This window comes from Saccostrea echinata, unplaced genomic scaffold, assembly GCF_033153115.1.
Source record: "Saccostrea echinata isolate AGI-Se365-2 ecotype Australia unplaced genomic scaffold, CSIRO_AGI_Sech_v1 ptg000054l, whole genome shotgun sequence".
Taxonomy (NCBI): domain Eukaryota; kingdom Metazoa; phylum Mollusca; class Bivalvia; order Ostreida; family Ostreidae; genus Saccostrea; species Saccostrea echinata.
In genome coordinates this window covers 55,464,973-55,485,742 of record NW_026889803.1, presented here as the reverse complement: position 1 = coordinate 55,485,742, position 20,770 = coordinate 55,464,973, and the positions used below count along the sequence as shown (strand labels likewise).

At 33.4% G+C, this 20,770-nt stretch overlaps 1 protein-coding gene and 1 long non-coding RNA gene across 2 annotated transcripts in view; one reads left to right on the top strand and one right to left on the bottom strand.

Moving 5' to 3' along the window:
• Nucleotides 1-623: 623 nt before the first annotated feature.
• Nucleotides 624-9,251, bottom strand: LOC133205459 (uncharacterized). The gene is made up of 4 exons (XR_009723615.1): nucleotides 9,207-9,251; nucleotides 8,048-8,145; nucleotides 864-976; nucleotides 624-770 (listed from the first exon to the last, which is right to left on the bottom strand). It is a non-coding gene; the product is annotated as an uncharacterized LOC133205459 (long non-coding RNA).
• Nucleotides 9,252-16,897: 7,646 nt separating this feature from the next.
• LOC133205155 (mitochondrial sodium/calcium exchanger protein-like) overlaps nucleotides 16,898-20,770 on the top strand; it is a 48,260-nt gene continuing 44,387 nt past the window's right edge. The window contains exons 1-5 of the mRNA XM_061340900.1: nucleotides 16,898-17,252; nucleotides 18,406-18,558; nucleotides 18,724-18,776; nucleotides 18,974-19,031; nucleotides 19,818-19,929. Of these exons, the coding sequence (XP_061196884.1) occupies nucleotides 16,992-17,252; nucleotides 18,406-18,558; nucleotides 18,724-18,776; nucleotides 18,974-19,031; nucleotides 19,818-19,929 (637 nt within the window). The 5' untranslated portion in view covers nucleotides 16,898-16,991. The remainder of the gene's footprint in view (nucleotides 17,253-18,405; nucleotides 18,559-18,723; nucleotides 18,777-18,973; nucleotides 19,032-19,817; nucleotides 19,930-20,770) is intronic.

Below are 20,770 nucleotides of genomic sequence, written 5' to 3'. Positions count from 1 at the left end.
TCCGTCCGTAAACTTTTTCACATTTTCCAACTTCTTATCAGGAACCACTGGGCCAATTTTAATCAAACTTGGTACAAAGCATCCTTGGGTAAAGGGGACTTAAAATTGTAAAAATGAAGGACCAAGCTCCCTTACATAGGGAGATAATCAAGAAACACAAAAATAGGTTGTTCCTAGCTATCTTTCAATAATACATTGAATGCTTACAAAGCCGTTCATACATGTAGTATCGTCACTTGTAAGGTACATGTAATCAGTAATCACGTAGAACAAAATACTGTGCTAGGGCCTCTCTCCAATTAGATGCATCATGCCAACCTCTTTGAATAAAAATCAAAGAGGCTTGTTCATCAAAGTCATGTGATCCACTTCTGGATGGAACTTTGCACTGTGTGCCTGCAAACTCTATATCTTCTTCATTCACTGACTGAAGACAGTTAAGGAACCCTGAAAAAAGAAAAAATAAATTATGAGACATCCCTCCAAATTGAACAACAATAGTTAAGGTGTAAAGAAGTCTATATAATGTAAATTAAATGTGGCTAAATTGTAAGCTTTCGGGTGAAATTTTAAGCATAACCTACATGAAACAAAATCAAATTTCTGAAATTTTTATACCTTTCTCTTCAGGTAGCAAATAAAGTACTGTTGGTTTCCCATGGGGGCAAGCTGCATGCCTATTGTATGAAATAGAATGGTTGTTCCACTGTTCCACTAAGTTATTCAATTCATCTTGTAAAAGTGGCATGAATGAAAACCGTATTGCATATCTACAATGAAAGACCTTCACATAAAATCTATTTTGTATTTAAAAACAAACACATAAATGTATGTTGGGATCTAAAAAGTGAACAATAACCTACATGTGATGCAGATTCCCCCTTTGAAAGGCACCAAAAACTTCTAGGTCCTTAAAAAAATGTATCCACCATTCCATTTGATGTCTTCGCATCATGCTCCACCAACATTCTATCCTCTGTTGAAACAAAAGATTAAATGACTCCGACAGCGAAAAACAGAGAGAGGGGGAGAAAGGGGGGGGGGTGATAGAGAGTTTGTCAATACATGCATCTTACCTGATTGAAAAGGGACCGAACAACCCTATATCTGTCAATACCAGTGAACTTATCTTTTCCTTCATGTCGAAAGAGACATTGCAAAGCTCCCATTATTATATTTTCTGTGCCTGGATCACTTTGAAGAATAGTAGGACAACCTAATTAAAAGTATACGTACGCTATTTTACCAACTGGAATTACAAGGGACAGAATCCAAATTAAACTAGTAGACTAATTGTTCTCGAACAATTAGAGGTCTTTCCACCTTCTTTAAATTTCTTTAATTTTTATATTTTACTCTCTAAAGTTAATTTTTATACAAAAAGAATCCAGAAATGGCTTGAAAATAGAAAAAAATGAAAATTTTGAAAATTTTGAAATGACCTTGACCTTTGACCTTTACCACACATTAAAGGTCAAAGGTCAAGAATCACATTGCAATTAGTTTCATGCTTCTAGGACTTATACTTTTAAAGTTATAAGGCCTACTATTAAGCGCAAAGCCGTTAAAGGGCGATAACTCATATAAAGGGTCATCAGATCCTTTCGCACTGAATAGATTGAAGTTGTGTCTAAAGACCCTGAAGACATTAGTGAAGGTTTGATGTCTCTACGGTCTACGGTTTCAGAGGAGTAGCGATAACAAGGTTTTTTGCACAAGGGGCAATAACTTTCAAAGGGGTTAAGCTTAGGGGACAAGAATGAAATCTTTGAAATAGTTTTAGAAGGACATATTAAAGATGCAAAGGCATATAGTATATGTTGAAAGACAAGAGAGTTATTAATATCTCATAGTTTGAATGACCTTGACCTTTGACCTTGACATAAATTTCAAGGTCAAATGTCAAAGAATTCAATGCAGTTGGTTTCATGTCTCTACGACTTATGGTTTTGAAAATTTTTAATTTTTCATGAATATCAAAAACTTTCAGGGGCAATAACTCATTGAAGTGGTCAACGAATTCTTTCGCAATGAATAGATTGAAGAATCCCCTCAATTAGTCAAAGACATTGGTGAAGGTTTCGTACCTCTACGGTTTACGGTTTCGAAGGAGTAGCGATAACAAGCTATTCTTGCGAAAGGGGCAATAACTTCGTAAGAGGTCAAAGTTCAAACATGGGGGGTCGTTTTTCGGAATAACTTTTAATATCCAGTATCATGAACTATAAAGTTTTTCGATAAGTCTTGCGGTTTCAAAAGTCCGGGAAGAAAAATAATAATAACTAGTAGACTAATTGTTCTCGAACAATTAGAGGTCTTTCCACCTTATTTAAATTTCATATATTCTTTATATTTAACTCTCTACTGTTTATTTTTATACAAAAGAAACCAGAAATGGCTTGAGATATGGAAAAAAAATGAAATTTAAAAAAATTGAATGACCTTGACCTTTGACCTTGAACAAATTATTTAAGTTCATAAGTCAAGGGTCACATTGCACTTGACCCCATGCTTTTACGACTTTTGGTTTTAAAGTTATAAGGTTTAATAGTAAGAGCAAAGATGTTAAAGGGCGATAACTCATATAAGGAGTCATCGGATCCTTTCGCACTGAATAGACTGAAGTTGTGTCTAAAGGCCCTAAGAACATTAGTGAAGGTTTCGTGTCTCTGCGGTTTACGGTTTCGGAGGAGTAGCGATAACAAGGTTTTTCAGTGAAAGGGGCAATAACTTTTAAAAGGGTAAATCTTAGGGGACAAGTATGAAATCTTTGAAATAGTTTTAAGAGGACATATTAAAGATGCAAAGAGATTTAGTATATAATAAAAGACAAAAGAGATATAAAAAGAGCTTAATTTCTCAAATTTTGAATGACCTTGACCTTTGACCTTGAAAAAAAATTTCAAGATCTGAGGTCAAAGAATCTAATGCAGTTAGTTCCATGTCTGTACGACTTATCGTTTTGAAAATTTTTCATTATTTGTAAACTTCATAAACTTTCAGGGGCAATAACTCATTGAAGGGGTCGACAAATCATTTCGCAATGAATAGATTGAAAAGTCCTCTCAATTAGTCAAAGACATTGGTGAAGGTTCTGTATCTCTACGATTTACGGTTTCGAAGGAGTAGCGATAACAAGCTATTCTTGCGAAAGGGGCAATAACTTTGTAAGAGGTCATAGGTCAAACACGTTGGGTCGTTTTTCGGAATAACTTTTAATATCCAGTATCATGAACTATAAAGTTTTTTGATAAGTCTTGCGGTTTCAAAAGTCCGGGAAGAAAAAGAATAATAATAATAATAACTAGTAGACTAATTGTTCTCGAACAATTAGAGGTCTTTCCACCTTCTTTATATTTCATATATTTTTCATATTTTACTCTCTGAAGTTAATTTTTATACAAAAAGAATCCATAAATGGCCTGAAAGATAGAAAAAATGGTAATTTTTTTAAAAAAATTGAAATGACCTTGACCTTTGACCTTGAACAAATATTCAAGGTCAAAGGTCAAGGATCACATTGCACTTGATCTCATGGTTCTACGACTTTTAGTTTTAAAGTTATAAGATTTAATAGTAACCGCAAAGACGTTAAAGGGCGGTAACTCATATAAGGGGTCATCGGATACTTTCGCACTGAATAGATTGAAGTTGTGGCTAAAGACCCTGAAGACATTAGTGAAGGTTTTGTGCCTCTACGGTTTACAGTTTCGGAGGAGTAGCGATAACAAGGTTTTTCAGTAAAAGGGGCAATAACTTTTAAAGGGGTAAATTTTAGGGGACAAGTATGAAATCTTTGAAATAGTTTTAAGAGGACATTTTAATGATTCAAACATATTTAGTATATGTTGAAAGACAAAAGAGATATAAAAAGAGCTTAATTTCTCATATTTCGAATGACCTTGACCTTTGACCTTTGCATATATTTTAAGGTCTGAGGTCAATGAATCTTATGCAATGGTCCCATGTCTTTACGACTTATTGTTTTAAAAATTTTAAATTATTTCTAAAAATCAAAAACTTGGAGGGGCAATAGCTCCTTGAAGGGGTCGATGAATACTTTCGCAATGAATAGATTGAAGAGTCCCCTAAATTAGTCGAGGACATTGGTGAAGGTTTCGTATCTCTATGGTTTACGGTTTCAAAGAAGTAGCGATAACAAGCTTTTATTGCGAAAGGGGATGTAACTCCTCGAGGGGTCAAAGTTCATATACGCAGGGTCAACTGCAAAAATCTTTTACGGAGTTCATTTTCATAGACTATAAATCTTTTCGATAAATCTTGAAACTCAAAATCTTGCGGCGGAAAAATAAGAAGAATAATAAGAAACAGAAGAAAACCAATAGGTCTTTCCACAGAAAGGTGGAAAGACCTAATAATAATAAACATAAGCATTTCAAGAGGTCTTTCCACAGAAAGGTGGAAAGACCTAATAACTAGTAGACTAATTGTTCTCGAACAATTAGAGGTCTTTCCACCTTTAAATTTCATATATTCTTCATATTTAACTCTCTACTCTTTATTTTTATACAAAAGAAACCAGAAATGGCTTGAGAGATGGAAAAAATGAAAAATTAAAAATTTTGAAATGACCTTGACCTTTGACCTTGAACAAATATTCAAGGTCAAAGGTCAAGGGTCACATTGCAATTAACCCCATGCTTCTACCACTTTTAGTTTTGAAGTTATAAGGCTTACTAGAAAGCGCAAAGACGTTAAAGGGCGATAACTCATATAAGGGGTCACCGGATACTTTCGCACTGAATAGATTGAAGTTGTGTCTAAAGACACTGAATACATTAGTGAAGGTTTCGTGTCTCTGCGGTTTACGGTTTCAGAGGAGTAGCGATAACAAGGTTTTTCGCACAAGGGGCAATAACTTTTAAAAGGGTTAAGCTAAGGGGACAAGATTGAAATCTTTGAAATAGTTTTAAAAGTACATAATAAAGATGTTAAGATGTACTGTATATGTTGAAAGACAGAAGAGCTATAAAAAGAGCTTAATTTCTCTTATTTGGAATGACCTTGACCTTTGACCTTGACATAAACTTCAAGGTCTAGGGTTAAGGAATCTAATGCAGTTAGTTTCATGTCTCTACAACTTATCGTTTTGAAAATTTTTCATTATTTGTAAACTTCAAAAACTTTCAGGGGCAATAACTCATAAAAGGGCTCAACGAATCCTTTCGTAATGAATAGATTGAAGAGTCTCCTCAATTAGTCGAAGACATTGGTGAAGGTTTCGTACCTCTATGGTTTACGGTTTCGGAGGAGTAGCGATAACAAGGTTTCTAGCGAAAGGGGCAATAACTGCGAAAGAGGTCATAGGTTATATGCGTTGGGTCAAATTTGTTCATAACTTTTTATGACCTTTACGATGAACAAAAAATCTTTTCGATAAATGTCGAAACAAAAAATCAGCGGAAGAAAAATAATAATAAGAAGAAGAATAATAACTAGTAGACTAATTGTTCTCGAACAATTAGAGGTCTTTCCACCTTCTTTAAATTTCATGTATTCTTCACATTTAACTCTCTACTGCTTATTTTTATACAAAAGAAACCAGAAATGGCTTGAGAGATGGAAAAAATGAAAATTTTAAAAATTTCGAAATGACCTTGACCTTTGACCTTGAACAAATATTCAAGGTCAAAGGTCAAGGGTCACATTGTAATTAACCCCACGCTTCTACGACTTTTAGTTTTAAAGTTATAAGGTTTACTAGTAAGCGCAAAAACGTTCAAGGGCGATAACTCATATAAGGGGTCACCGGATACTTTCGCACTGAATAGATTGAAGTTGTGTCTAAAGACCCTGAATACATAAGTGAAGATTTCATGTCTCTGCGGTTTACGGTTTCAGAGGAGTAGCGATAACAAGGTTTTTCGCACAAGGGGCAATAACTTTTAAAAGGGTTAAGCTTAGGGGACAAGATTGAAATCTTTGAAATAGTTTTAAAAGTACATACTAAAGATGTTAAGATATACTGTATATGTTGAAAGACAAAAGAGCTATAAAAAGAGCTTTATTTCTCATATTTGGAATGACCTTGACCTTTGACCTTGACATAATCTTCAAGGTCTAGGGTTAAGGAATCTAATGCAGTTGGTTTCATGTCTCTACAACTTATCGTTTTGAAAATTTTTCATTATTTGTAAACTTCAAAAACTTTCAGGGGCAATAACTCATAAAAGGGCTCAACAAATCCTTTCGTAATGAATAGATTGAAAAGTCTTCTCAATTACTCGAAGACATTGGTGAAGGTTTCGTAACTCTACGGTTTACGGTTTCGGAGGAGTAGCGATAACAAGGTTTCTAGTGAAAGGGGCAATAACTGCGAAAGGGGTCATAGGTTATACGCGTTGGGTCAAATTTGTTCATAACTTTTTATGACCTTTACGATGAACAAAAAATCTTTTCGATAAATGTCGAAACAAAAAATCAGCGGAAGAAAAATAATAATAATAAGAAGAATAATAATAATAATAATAAACAGAAGAAAATCAATAGGTCTTACCACAGAAAGGTGGAAAGACCTAATAACTAGTAGACTAATTGTTCTCGAACAATTAGAGGTCTTTCCACCTTTAAATTTCATATATTCTTCATATTTAACTCTCTACTCTTTATTTTTATACAAAAGAAACCAGAAATGGCTTGAGAGATGAAAAAAATGAAAATTTAAAAAATTTGAAATGACCCTGACCTTTGACCTTGAACAAATATTCAAGGTCAAAGGCCAAGGGTCACATTACAATTAACCCCATGCTTCTACGACTTTTAGCTTTAAAGTTATAAGGTTTACTAGTAAGCGCAAAGAAGTTAAAGGGCGATAATTCATATAAGGGGTCATCCGATACTTTCGCACTGAATAGATTGAAGTTGTGTCTAAAGACCCTGAATACATTAGTGAAGGTTTCGTGTCTCTGCGGTTTACGGTTTCAGAGGAGTAGCGATAACAAGGTTTTTCGCACAAGGGGCAATAACTTTTAAAAGGGTTAAGCCAAGGGGACAAGATTGAAATCTTTGAAATAGTTTTAAAAGTACATATTAAAGATGCAAAGATATACTGTATATGTTGAAAGATAAAAGAGCTATAAAAAGAGCTTTATTTCTCTTATTTGGAATGACCTTGACCTTTGACCTTGACATAAACTTCAAGGTCTAGGGTTAAGGAATCTAATGCAGTTAGTTTCATGTCTCTACGACTTATCGTTTTGAAAATTTTTCATTATTTGTAAACTTCAAAAACTTTCAGGGGCAATAACTCATAAAAGGGCTCAACGAATCCTTTCGTAATGAATAGATTGAAGAGTCTCCTCAATTAGTCGAAGACATTGGTGAAGGTTTCGTACCTATATGGTTTACGGTTTCAGAGGAGTAGCGATAACAAGGTTTCTAGCGAAAGGGGCAATAACTGCGAAAGAGGTCATAGGTTATATGCGTTGGGTCAAATTTGTTCATAACTTTTTATGACCTTTACGATGAACAAAAAATCTTTTCGATAAATGTCGAAACAAAAAATCAGCGGAAGAAAAATAATAATAAGAAGAAGAATAATAATAATAATAATAAACAGAAGAAAATCAATAGGTCTTTCCACAGAAAGGTGGAAAGACCTAATAATAATAAACAGAAGAAAATCAATAGGTCTTTCCACAGAAAGGTGGAAAGACCTAATAATAATAAACATAAGCATTTCAAGAGGTCTTTCCACAGAAAGGTGGAAAGACCTAATTACTACCGTTTGTATTGTATGCATTTTTCTGCAATCTTGGAATCGTAAAATTTATCACATAATTATGCACAAAGATCGCATTGTACATGTATTGTTTAAATCTAAAAACAAAATGCTTTTAATATTAGTTGTGTGGGAGTACATAGAATATTAATAGCTACCGGGGAGACAGGTCTGCTGGGGCCTTAAGGCGGCTCCAAACCCATTTTCACACATCCCAGCTTACCCTAATTCCTGGACCCCCCCCCCCTCCTCCTCCCGCATTGTCAATTTTCTCAATTATATCTTGTCCACCAACAGAAATTTTACCTTGCAAGGTTCTCACACAATTCAGGAAATGTTGACCAACAATCGCTGGGTTGTTATTGGATGGCCCAACTACAAGCCACAATATCTTCCTAGAATAACTGTGAGAAGTATGCATGCAATAAATTGTTTATTATACCGAACAAGCAAACATAAACTTTCAAATTCGGCACTTCTCTCAAAATCACTTTCAATTTTAATGTTAAGATACTGAATCTCATGGACACAAAAACAGTCAGCAATTTTGTGCCATGAACCAGATTTGTCTACTACTACTACTCTCAGTAGTTTTCGTTCAACGAACGATAACTATTGCGGGAAAATGCACTAGGTGAATGCCAACGACAGGGAAATATGAAGTTTTATGTCCCTGTCATGTGATAATCTAGAACCAATCAGATAATGCGTTGTAAAAAATAATTATAATGAGGTATAATAAACAGGCTCATTGCATATACGATTTACCTGACGTCACAATAGCCGTAACAGCCCTGCAGGGCTGATATGGATCTGCGGGGCTGATACATAGGGAATATTACATACTAAAATCCGTATCATATGTCATATCAGCCCGAGTGTCCCCATAACAGCCCGAGGGCTGATATGGGGTCCGAGGGTGAACTTTTTTCTTTGAAATCTAATAAAGCAAATTTTAGGTCTTTGAAAACAAATTAAGTCCACAGATGTTAATAAAGAATTTTTTACATGTGTTTTTAAATAAAACCAAGTTAATTGACTTTTAAACTTTAAACAAACGTTACTTCCGGTTTGATATGAATTTTTGCCCGCCGGTCCGATACGTAATATGGATTTTCGGACCGGTCCTTGATATGGGGTATTGTGACGTCACCCGTATCGCACAGTGCAGAATCGGTGTATTTACTACTCAGTATATGATAAAGATCAATATCACATCCCTGGTAAATTAAACCTTAAAAAAGCAGTACTTGTGATAATACACATATATATAATTATATATTTTTAGTTCACATTCTCTTAATTTTAAATTACTGTTCTTTGCTACAATAAGCTACGTACATGTCGGTAATCAGTGCATGATTATTTATATTTTATTTTATACGTCACTTGTAGATATCGGAAGATGCTCTTTCCTTGCGTAGTGTGTGCATAAAATTTACATGATTATATAAAAACAGCTCACCCATCTATACATCCATGTATTGGGAATCCATACGGTTTCAGCTTGTAGTATCTAAAATAAAAAAGAGAATATATTACGGCAAATTTAAGGAAAAGAATACATGAAACGATATTCAATTAATTGAGTGTAAAATTGAATGTACATATCCTACCCGTCCACATGCCAAATAAAGTTAGGTCCACACGAGTAGTAAACTTTCCTCATAATACGGCGACGTCTACGAAAACGAACACCAACAGGATCCAGATCTCTTAATATTTGCATGACTTTATCCCTGAAAAAAAATTTCTAAGAAAATGTATATGACTATAGATCAAACACATGTGTATAACATGTATGTATTTAATGACCTGTTCACAGGGAGAATTCGAATTAAACATAAGTTACTGAATATTAAATTTGAACCGCGTTCACACGGAGATTGTCATGCGAATTAATACGCATTTTCTCCGTGTTAACGCTACGCGAAATTTGAATTAAATTTTGACGTGTGCGTATCGGCAGAATTAAGTTACATGCTACATATCGGTGGTCTGATAAAGGTAGTTTAATTAACATTTATTTTACTTAATCTACTGCAAATTAAATTCTCCTTGTGAACGGAGCATAAGGAACCAGTATACATGTATACCTTCTAACTGGAATACCCTTATGTTTGAGAATGTCTGTCATGTATCTGTATCCGACTGTGTTAGGTACAGTTGTCAGAAGTTCCTGAAATAGGAAATGTGTGATATATGTGTTCTAAGAACATAAACTGCATTTTAAGAAATATGTGCATACATCTACTCAGAAGATTCAAGTCTCTAATTTACCTGGATATGTGCTCTTAAATCTGCGTCAGTACAGTTTGTCTGTCCTCTTCTTCGAGGATAGTTTAAGCGAATGAGGCGTTTGCATATAGCGTTGGAGCTATAAAGAATGTTATGAAAACTATAACTTATGATGTACATTTTTTTAAACACCCGAAGAAACACCATTTCAATAAATGTATTGAAAGATTACAGATATAATTACCTAAGCGTAATTGAGTGCTCCTTTTTCAAAATACGAGAAATTTCAGAATACGTCATATTCTTCTGAGCATATTTTACAAGCAAAGCGTCTAGGTGAAAAAGTAAATTAATGTTTTAGCAAACAGAAAAGAAAATATTATTCATATTTCTTCATGAAGAGATAAATAACAATCTTTTACAAAAACATATAAAAGGCTCAAAAAGTACTGAATAATATATTACACACCGACAGAAGAATCCATTCTTCTTTATTCTTCTTTAGCCTTGGGTTTTGAAGAATTCATGTCCTCTTAAAAAATTCCATCGTTTGGTATGTGCGTTTTATCTTGTGGAAAGTTTACGGCTTGGAATCGCACATGATTTCAATTATCTTATCAAAGTTCAAAATCAACATAAATATGTCAATCAGAAGGTTCTTTGTTAGAAAGTGTCATTTTCGTCAATTTGACAATTTCTCTGCACAAAAAGCAACAAAGGTTTCTGTGCATTTTGTACATAGTAGAATTTGTCAATTTGTACATGTACATTTACCAACAAAGGTTTTTGTGTATTATGTCTGTGCTAAATTGTTCAATTTTACATGTACACAAGGCAGTAAGTTAAGTTGTGATGTGGCGGCCGTTATCGGCCATCGTAGCGCCGTGGTTACAAGACATGTTGATTTTAAAATGAAGTAAATTTATTTCTCAGTATCAAATCGAATGGAATGAAATTTCACACATCAACAAAACAAATATTTTTACACATGATATTGTGCTAATTTTAAATTTCTTGGAAGTAGTATAACAAAGATTGACATCGTCCACGAACTTTTCGAACAACCCTCGTATATATTCATGTTATTCCTTCAAAATTCATTACAATAATCATATTACATAGAGTGAATGAAAAGAAGAAGTCTCTTGCTTTGGCCTTGAATACAACATTTAAATACATGTTTATCGACGACGTTTTATCAATCAACAATGTTCAGTTCCATACTTACGTTGATTCGATATATCCCATTGAACTCGAAATATAACATCACAGAGTCTGACACATCTGCTTCATATTTGGATGTTTTACTAGAGAATAACATTGATGACGAAATGACAACTTAACTTATGACTTTAATGGTAATCTAACAACAAAGCTTTATGATAAACGTAATGACTTCAATTTTTTTTTCAATCGTCAACTTCCCTTACTTATGTAGCAATATACCCTTATCACCTGCATATGGGTTTTTTTGTCTCCCAATTGATTCGATACGCAAGAGCATGCTCTACTTTTTAATAATTTCGAAAAGGAGGTAAGCTATTGACAAACAAGTTGATGAAACAAGGATATCAACAGTTTCGTTCGAAGTCATCTTTTCCCCAAGTTTTATGGTCGATACAATGATGACCTTGTCAACCTATCATTAAGTCAAATGCTGATTGACGATTTTCATGCTAATATGCTAATTTTTAGGCAATTATTTACACACTGAATTGTCAACGGATTTTTCCCGATCATGACAAAGAGCACACGGCGGGTATGACAGATCGGATCACTACTCCATGGCACCTGATCCCATCTCTGATGTTTTTGGAGGACCTTGTTTACTCTGCTCCCGATCTGTATTGTTTTAATGGACCTTGAGCTTGAATACTGACATACGCGTCTTTCATACAAAATGGTTAAAAGCACTATTTATATACAATGTGTATAACTCTTTTAAAATCTTCTCAAGAACAGCAGCGTTATGATTGATCATTTTAACATCAATTCTCTGTAAGGACCAAAAATGCTTGGCCACGCACTATCATGGAATTTTATTTTATCACTATAATATTAGAGAGTGCCCTATATAAAGACTATTGGTGGGTAAATTTTGGACAGTACCTCCTTGGTTTCCATAGCAACGACTTTGAAATATTTTGTTATGGCAAAACTGACCTGATTGTCATCACCACGTAAAATAATTCTGTGCTTCCTTAATGTAGGAAAGTTATCAACATAACATGGGTTTCATTTTATAGCTAAGTAATTAAAGTTTCTGTGCATCTATATTTTATTCAATTTAACCCAAGGTTTTTAATATGATACAGATCAATTTACATGAATTTGTCATAAAAATGAATACAAAGGTGCCTATTTCTTGATATGCATATTAAATTTTGCAGGCAATTGAAACTTACAAAAAAGATATTTTCAGTAAGATCGAGCTTAGATCTAAAAGATGCAAAAAGATTTGAGGTGGGGAAATCAGTTAAAAGTCATATTCCAATCCCCTCAAATAATAACTTTTCCTAAAAATTAGCCTAGAGTTATTTCCCTTTGCTGACTCTTTTGCACTGAAGACAAAAAATTAAACTGGTGTTATTTCCCTTTGTTGACTCTCCTGTATTGAAGTCTAAAGAAGTTTATAACAACATGTGGCAAAAACAGACGCCAGAAAAATAAACATGAAACAATAACAGAAAAATGATGCGTTTTTCAACTTTTTAAAATGGAATTCAGGTGTGTATGACAAAGTAAGTCATCAAAAGAAGGAGACACTGCTTTCTCAGCATTCAACTTGACAATGATGTATAGGTCTTTATTAATAATAGATTTTTAAGTCAAATTCACTTTGCGAAATATTGAAACAAATTTCATGAAGTCTGACTTGTATTCCCATCATGTGGGATTCCATGTACTCTCTAAAACCTATGAGAAAAATGCAAGATGCAATTGGAGGAATACAACAAGCAGAAGATAAGGCAGTCAGTGGGAATGGTTAGAACAACCCTAGGCACAGGTATAAATTTGAATTTTTTCAAATATTTATTTTGTATAAAAACTACATGTAAGAAGCTTTTTCAATTAAATTGACATAATTTTTAAATTAAATAATTTTTTTTTATATAATAGACTTAATTGGTCTATATTCAAAGATCACCATGTTAGCAGGACATTCCAGATATACATCTTAGTAATATATTTGCATTATATAGGAATTTTTGCTTGCTTCAGAAAGCAACTTCCTTTGGCAAATCATAACTACAAAGTTTATCAAAAGGAGGAGAATGTTATAGAAGATGTAAGTTTGTATGTAATGAAAAATATACACAAGGCAATTTAATATAAAAAACATATATTTTTGGTAACGTTGTACATAGTGGCGGATCCAGGAATCTTGAAAAGGGGAAGGGACCAGTTTGGTGTCGGGGTAGGGGCTCAAGGCCACACCAAAAAATTGATTTATTAAATCTGATGTATATTTTGGAGACAAAGGGGGGGGGGGGGCAGGGCCCCCCTCTAAATCCGCCAGTGGTACAGTTTAAAATCTGATATGGCCAATAAAGTAGTACCGGTAGGTGGTGGGTAAAAATTAGAGATGGTCGACTTAACGGAAACACATAAAAAAATTTTTTAGCCTAAAAAGAAGTCATATAATTCAGATTCACTGTAAAAGAACAAAACATATTTAACTGTATTCTCTATTGAGAAGTTGATGGCTCGTTTTAATACTCCCCCTGAGGGGGGGGGGTATTAAAAGGAGCCATCAGCTTCTCAATAGAGAATAATTTAACTGCAGCTAATAAGATATAAATATAATATACCCATGTAAATGTATGTATTCATGATTGACAATAAGAATGAATTTCTTATTTGAAAAAAAATATTTTAAACATATTTTAGATGTACTGGTGCTTTGAAAAAAAGAAGAGGAAAAGATACCGGTACATAAAGGGAACCTTTATTCTTGTGTTTTTATCATCTTTATTTCAACACAAAGGCTAAATACCAGAAGCAGGAGGCAGTTACAAAATTAACTAATGGAGAAAAAAACCTTGCAATTGACCGTGAGAACTGAACATCGGACAGTATCTTAACTGAACAAAATTCTTTTGGAGAAGATTCTGTTAGAGCATGAGGACAGCTTTTGGAGTAGGTGATGGTATATTGTTTCAGTTACTTTTACCTCGCAATTGGCTACACTGAAAATACTGTATGTGTACATAAATTGGCGTATTCAAAATTTAGCGCAATCACTGGGTATGGAGTGGTTGGCGTAATCATGAATTAGCGCTACATACGTCTGCGCCATGTATTGTATTTATTAATGGTTTATTTACGGTATTCATTAATTAACAGATTGTTGTCTGCGTTCAAGGCGATAAAATATGAAGACCAGGTGCTTGAGGATGGGACCCTCTCCCCCGCGTTCCGTACCCCAAGGGTTCTCCCCGACTTTTTTTTAATAAAATATATTTCTATGACACATTCAGAAAGTATTACAATTGAAAAATCCAAAATATAATTTAAAACTAACTTTTTATAAAAATTCATACTTTCTGATACTAAAAGTTCTCTTTTAGTATCCAAGAGTATGAATTTTTATAAAAAATAAATAAAACAATGAACTTCATGTGTATAAACTATAAAAGAAGATGGATCAACTGGAACCAGATATTTGAAAACATAAACATATAGATAAATCTATGTCATCTACATTATTATTTTACTATATCTTGTGTATTCATATTTTTTTTATTTCATGTTTATTCCTAAAAATCTGTATGTAAGCTTTCCAGCCGTGGTGTGTCTGTGTTTGTGTATGTGTTTGTATGTTTGTTTATGTCTAAAGTCAATTAAAAAAAACTTTGTGAATGTGTTATAGAAAAATATTTTATATAAAAAAAGTCGGGGAGAACCCTTGGGGTATGGAACGCAGGGGAGGGGGGAGGGGTCCCGTCCCTAAGCACCTGTGATAGGAAGCCTGCTTTTTAAAGAACGCATGCAGGAATTCTGAGGCAATTTATTTGGAGGTGTAAATACTAACTACTAGCTTAGTATTATATACATTTTAATAAAAATAGATATGCCTATATACTTGTATTTGTTATCACATGAAAAATGTAGTAGATATTAAACAATTGATTTTTAATTTAAGTACATGTGTGTTTTTTATTCCAGGGGAAAAGATGAAGATGATTATTTCAAGTTTCACTTTTCAAACCGATTTAAAATTCTTCTTGACTGGTCAGACACAACACCACATAATGGCCAACCTCTGATGTAAAGAGAAATCATGGAGACATCAAGCCTAGCTGTTTCTATTGTCTACAAAATTGCTATATAGCAGTTATTTTCTACATTTTGTTTATCTCTAAATACACATTTTGGATAATGTTTAGATGTAGATTCTTGCTTGATTAATAATTTGAAGAAAAAAAACTGTTTTTAAAAGTAACGATAAAATTATACATAAACACATGTATGTTTTCTGATTGTAAGAATATACATTAATGGTTTTATTTTTAATGGGGTGTTAATTTATGTCTAAATAATTCTAAATTTCTTTATCCAAATAAAATTGATATCTAAAAATTTGCATCTGGGAACAAGCAAAATTTAAATGGAGGAAATTAACATTAGCTTATCAAATTTCAAACTTGCTAAATTAATATCTACCTACCTATGCATGAAAAAGTAATAATTTATTATTTATTTATTTTTTTTTTTTGGTTGAAAAGTATCATTAGAGCTTTTATCCATTATCTTTTTCCATTTTTTATCTAGTATTTGAAAATGTTGTTTATTGAAATAAGTTCCAGTGAAAAGTTGAATTGCTAATTTTCTTTAGATTTTGAGTTACCTGCCCTTTGTAAAGGATCATAGAGAAACAATTATAATTCATTTAATTTTGTTTTATCTTATTTATTATCTTTAATAATATTTACTTATCATTCCGTTTGTCTCATCTATTCGTGAGAAAAATGTTTGGAAAAGAAATTTTATAAAACAACCAGTGTCTAGTAACTTTTTGAAAAAAATATTATTTGGCAAAATGCCAATTTTCGAAGTTAAAAATACCAAAAACGAAAAAAATCCCCACTCTACTTTTCATAAAAGTTAACTAATATTATTATGGTGTTTCTAAAATTTCAGGTGATTTTTTCTTGAATTGCCTGCATTTCTTGAAAGACTTCTTGAAATATAGGGTAAAAACGACCATTTTCAAAATGTAAGAATTTGGTCATCTTTGAGCCATCAATTGAAGAATTTGCAGTGACTTGTAGAATTTTTTTTAATTGTGTTATATAGTGCTTCATTTGTTCTATTCATATAATGTATGAATTATCTCAAAATAATAAAGATGATTAAACCACATGAAATCAAGTATATAGCATTTTTATGCTTGAATTGAGAGTAAATGGGGCAAAAATCTATATAAGCCCGTTACCATGGCAACCAAGGCAGTAACCTTAATTTTGAATGTTGATTATGTCATAATGTATGGGCATTAATCACCTGAAAAAGTTTCATGAAAATCGCTCATGGTGTGTGCCACAGCCCTACAGTAAAATTTTGGTCCTTACAGAGAATTGATGTTAATATGCAAGCATCTGCAGGAAGTGCAGATCAAAACTGTCTCAAAATTTTGAGAAAGGCAAAGTAATCAGTTTAGCTGTTCAGCCGCCTATCGACTTCTTTCAGTACTTTTAGTACTTTGATTAATATTAGTAGTTATTTGAAGGGGAAAAAATTAGAAGAAAATTAATAATAATAATAAAAATAAATAAATAAAATAAAAAATTCAGTAACAATGTCATTCATATTAAACAACCTTAGTTTATATCCATATGTAACGTTATCCCATTACCTTTGCGAAGTCCAACCACCTGGTCAAGGGGCGTAACTTCTTCAATATTTACAAGTTTCTCGGGGTTAGAGTTCATGCAGCATGTGATTGTTATGGGGGGAAGTTTTGTTTTCTGTAAGATGATTTTGTCGCTGACCATGTAAGGAAGAAAACATGGTAAACAAGAAAATCTCACGGTCTTCCCCAGCAAGACTAGCAACACTAGCTATCCTCGGCGGAGCTTTGATTTTGCTGTCTCTGATTAGAAAAGGAATTCCTCTTGATGCAGCTTCGAACTCCGACCCTGGACACCTTTCGAGGGGATCTTCAGGTGTTTTAAGGACATTACTATGGCATGAAGACTCGGCTACTGATGGATTGTACAGTCTCTCTGTTTATAACCAGTCTGTTGGCGACTCAGATTCTGATGCCGATGTATGTTTCTAAACCATTTAATTATTGCTCTTATTAATTATCTTCAGCTGATCTTTTTCATTTATTTTGTAAAATTTTATTTATAATGTTTATTTATTAATTTTCAAAGTGAAATTATTAAATGACGTGTACAGCCCACAGCTATCTGGATCTTTGATTATGAATATATTACCAAAACCCCAAAACCCAAGTTTGTTCAAATTATAGGCAATCAAAGTTTAATATAGGAATATATAAGGGAAATATCTTTAAACATCTTTTTCTCAAGAACAGCAAAGGCATGATCCCCATGTAAATGTAGATTCAAGTTTTTCAAATCATGATCCCGGGGAGTAGGGTGGCATCACAACAGGGGATCAAAGTTATACATTAGAAGTATACAGGAAATTTCTATAAAAATCTTCTTCTCATGATTAGCAAGTAATGATTAGTCATATTAATAGAGAAGCATCTTCAGGTAGTGTAGATTCAAGTTTGTTCATGCAAATCATGATCCCTGGGGTTAGGGTGGGGCCACAACAGGGGATCATAATTTTTGTTTTTTGTTTGTTTGTATGTTGTTTAACGTACCTCTCGAGAATTTTTCACTCATATAGAGATGCCACCACTTGCCGGTGGAGAGCTGCAAATTTTATCCTATACTCGGCACTTACGGCCATTGAGCAGTGAGGAATCTTTTTCGTGCCAGCACCTACTGCGACACGGGACCTTGGTTTATACGGTCTCATCCGAAGGACCGGTCTCCACGTCCCACAGTGGGATTCAAACCCGCAAACATATGAATATGTACATGCAGGAAAAATCTCTGTAAATCTTCTCAAGAACAGCAAAGCTATGATTAGTCATATTTATACAGAGCCATCCTCGGGTAGTATTCAAATCATGTCACCACCAGGGGTAGGGTGGGGATCAGGACCAGGAGATCACACTTCCTCCCTTCCTTTTACCACTGGTTGTCCCAAAGAATTGAAATAGAAGTGGATATTAAAAAAAGAAGAAGGGGGTCTGGGGTTCCTCCCATAATGGAGAATTTAGGGGGAATACCAAAATAACTGGGGGATTGCGTCATTATAGGTGGGGGAAATTCCCTGGCCCATAGGTCTTAGGGACATTTAACCTGCTTTTACCCATATTTAATTACTTTACATTTCAGTGCAGTTATGTCCACAATGTGAATAAATCAGAGCGATGCCACTTCACTAAGACGACAGATGACTGTTCGATAGATGAGGGGTTCATTGACTACACAGTGTTTTCATACTGTCAGTTCTCTGCAGCCTTGCTACCGTTGGCTCTTATCATTCTGGTAACAAAACATCACAGGCAAAATATTTTATAAGTTTTCAGTGTGGTACATATATACTTTAAACTGGTGTTTTAATTTTCCTCTGTTGAAAGAATTTCACAAACAAGAAGTAATCAATTCTTTTCATTACACGTAGATTATTAATATAGAATATGCTTATTTCAGTTCATATGGTGGTTATTTCTATTCATTGGCCTAGCCATAACAGCTGATGACTAGTAAGTTATACTTAACACAACAGGAAATGCATGCATGCATGTAAATATTACACACACACACAGAAAAAAACAACTCAGTATATCAAAAACCATGTACAATGTAGTTTAGTGTTCTGTATACATTGTCTTTATTGTTATTTTCCTGATATATATTACGAACTGTTACATCATTTATCAGCTGTTCTTATACTTTTCAGTTTCTGTCCCGCCTTAACTGTCATCTCTAAAACATTACACCTCAGTCATAACATCGCTGTATCCTTTGGTTTACAGTTTGATAAATACTGTGCAATATGTATCATGTACAATTTTAGTTATAATGGTATTTATAATGTTGATCCAAAGTTTTGGCACAAATAATTAATATATACTGTAATTCTTATGATCCCAGTAAAATGCATGCTTTAAATTTCTGACTGTAATGGTTCTTCCTATAAAAATATTTGAGTATGCCACTGGTATATATTTCCACTGAAACTTGTACAAATTTCCGGAAAGAGACGACCTTTGCAGGAATTTGATGTGAGAAAACTGTGTGAATTTCCTCAAGTGCTCTTAAAGTTTTACTTGTATATACATTTTATGGATAAGGAAAAAGACAATTACTAAGCATAGTTTGAGGGCCCTACAAATCATATTTTGTTGCCAAAAGTACCAGTCAATAAAATTAATGATTTGTTATACATGTATTTATATAACAATTGTTTCTAATACAAATCTTGTGATGGCCTTTATGACTGCTAGGCAAAAATCAAACATTTGACTGTCACAGTATAGTAAAACACACTTATAACAAAGTTCTAGGGACAGATGATTTTGCTTTCTTATAAACGTAATGCATTTTATCCTGTAAGTTCACTTTAATATGTTTAAAAGCCATGGGGAATAAAAAAAACACTTCGCTGAAAGTGATAATTCATTATAAGCATGTTGAACACTATAAGCATGTTTTACTGTACATGTTATATGCTAAATCATAGAAATTATTATTATTTTCTAAACATCCATACTTTTCAATGATATTCCTTGACCTAAATGCAGGGAGTGACTTTTCTTGCATTTGGAAATGGAGCACCTGATATTTTCTCTGCCATTGCTGCTATTGGTAATGCAAAGAATGGTGAGGCAGGTCTTGCATTTGGAGCATTACTTGGTAAATTTATATGAACTGCTCTTACCTAAGTCAGTATGACAGTTTACAATATTTTTTTTCATTTACCTCATTTTTAGATCTTTTCGTTTTTTTTTTTTTTATCATATCCTGAATAAATATTTTAAAATGAAGAGACTGAGTATTCAGTTGTTCTAATGAATTAAATTATGTACATTGTACATGTATGTAAATTAATTATCACTGAAGAGGTTTGACAATTAGCAAATCAAGATCACTTGAAATCACTTCATGGTACTTATTTGTACTTCAACTCAGATGATATTTACAAATTTCATAAACAGCTGTAAAACTTTTGAAGCACTTATAAGATCCCTGCAAGAATTTTTGGGTGCCCTATAGCAATCACTCTGTCTGTCTGTCTCTCATTCTTCTGTCCACAAAATTTCTGTTTTTTCCTAATAACTGTTTTTACAGTTGTCCTATTAAGTTCAAATTTGGTATGTTGGTTGAATAGGCAGTAAAACATATTTTGAAACCAATATCAATTCTGGATCTCATTGGGGTGGGAGCTGGAGTGGATTCCTAATTCATAGGAACATTTTCATCAGTTATCTCTCTTTGCCCATTCAATTATATAATACGGTTGAACTTCGGTATCTTCAACACAGATATCTCGAATACAATGGATATGTCAAAGTGATTGGAAAGTCCTAAGCCCTTTTTCTTTTAGTATTTTACCCTCAATATCTCAAACCCACAGATATCTAAAAGTTTTTTTCAGTCCCATTGAGTTTGAGATAATAAGGTTTGGCTGTATTTACATTGAGTGTAATTTTCTTTGTAAAATCCATTGGAAATCTGCAAAATTCAGTGTGACACA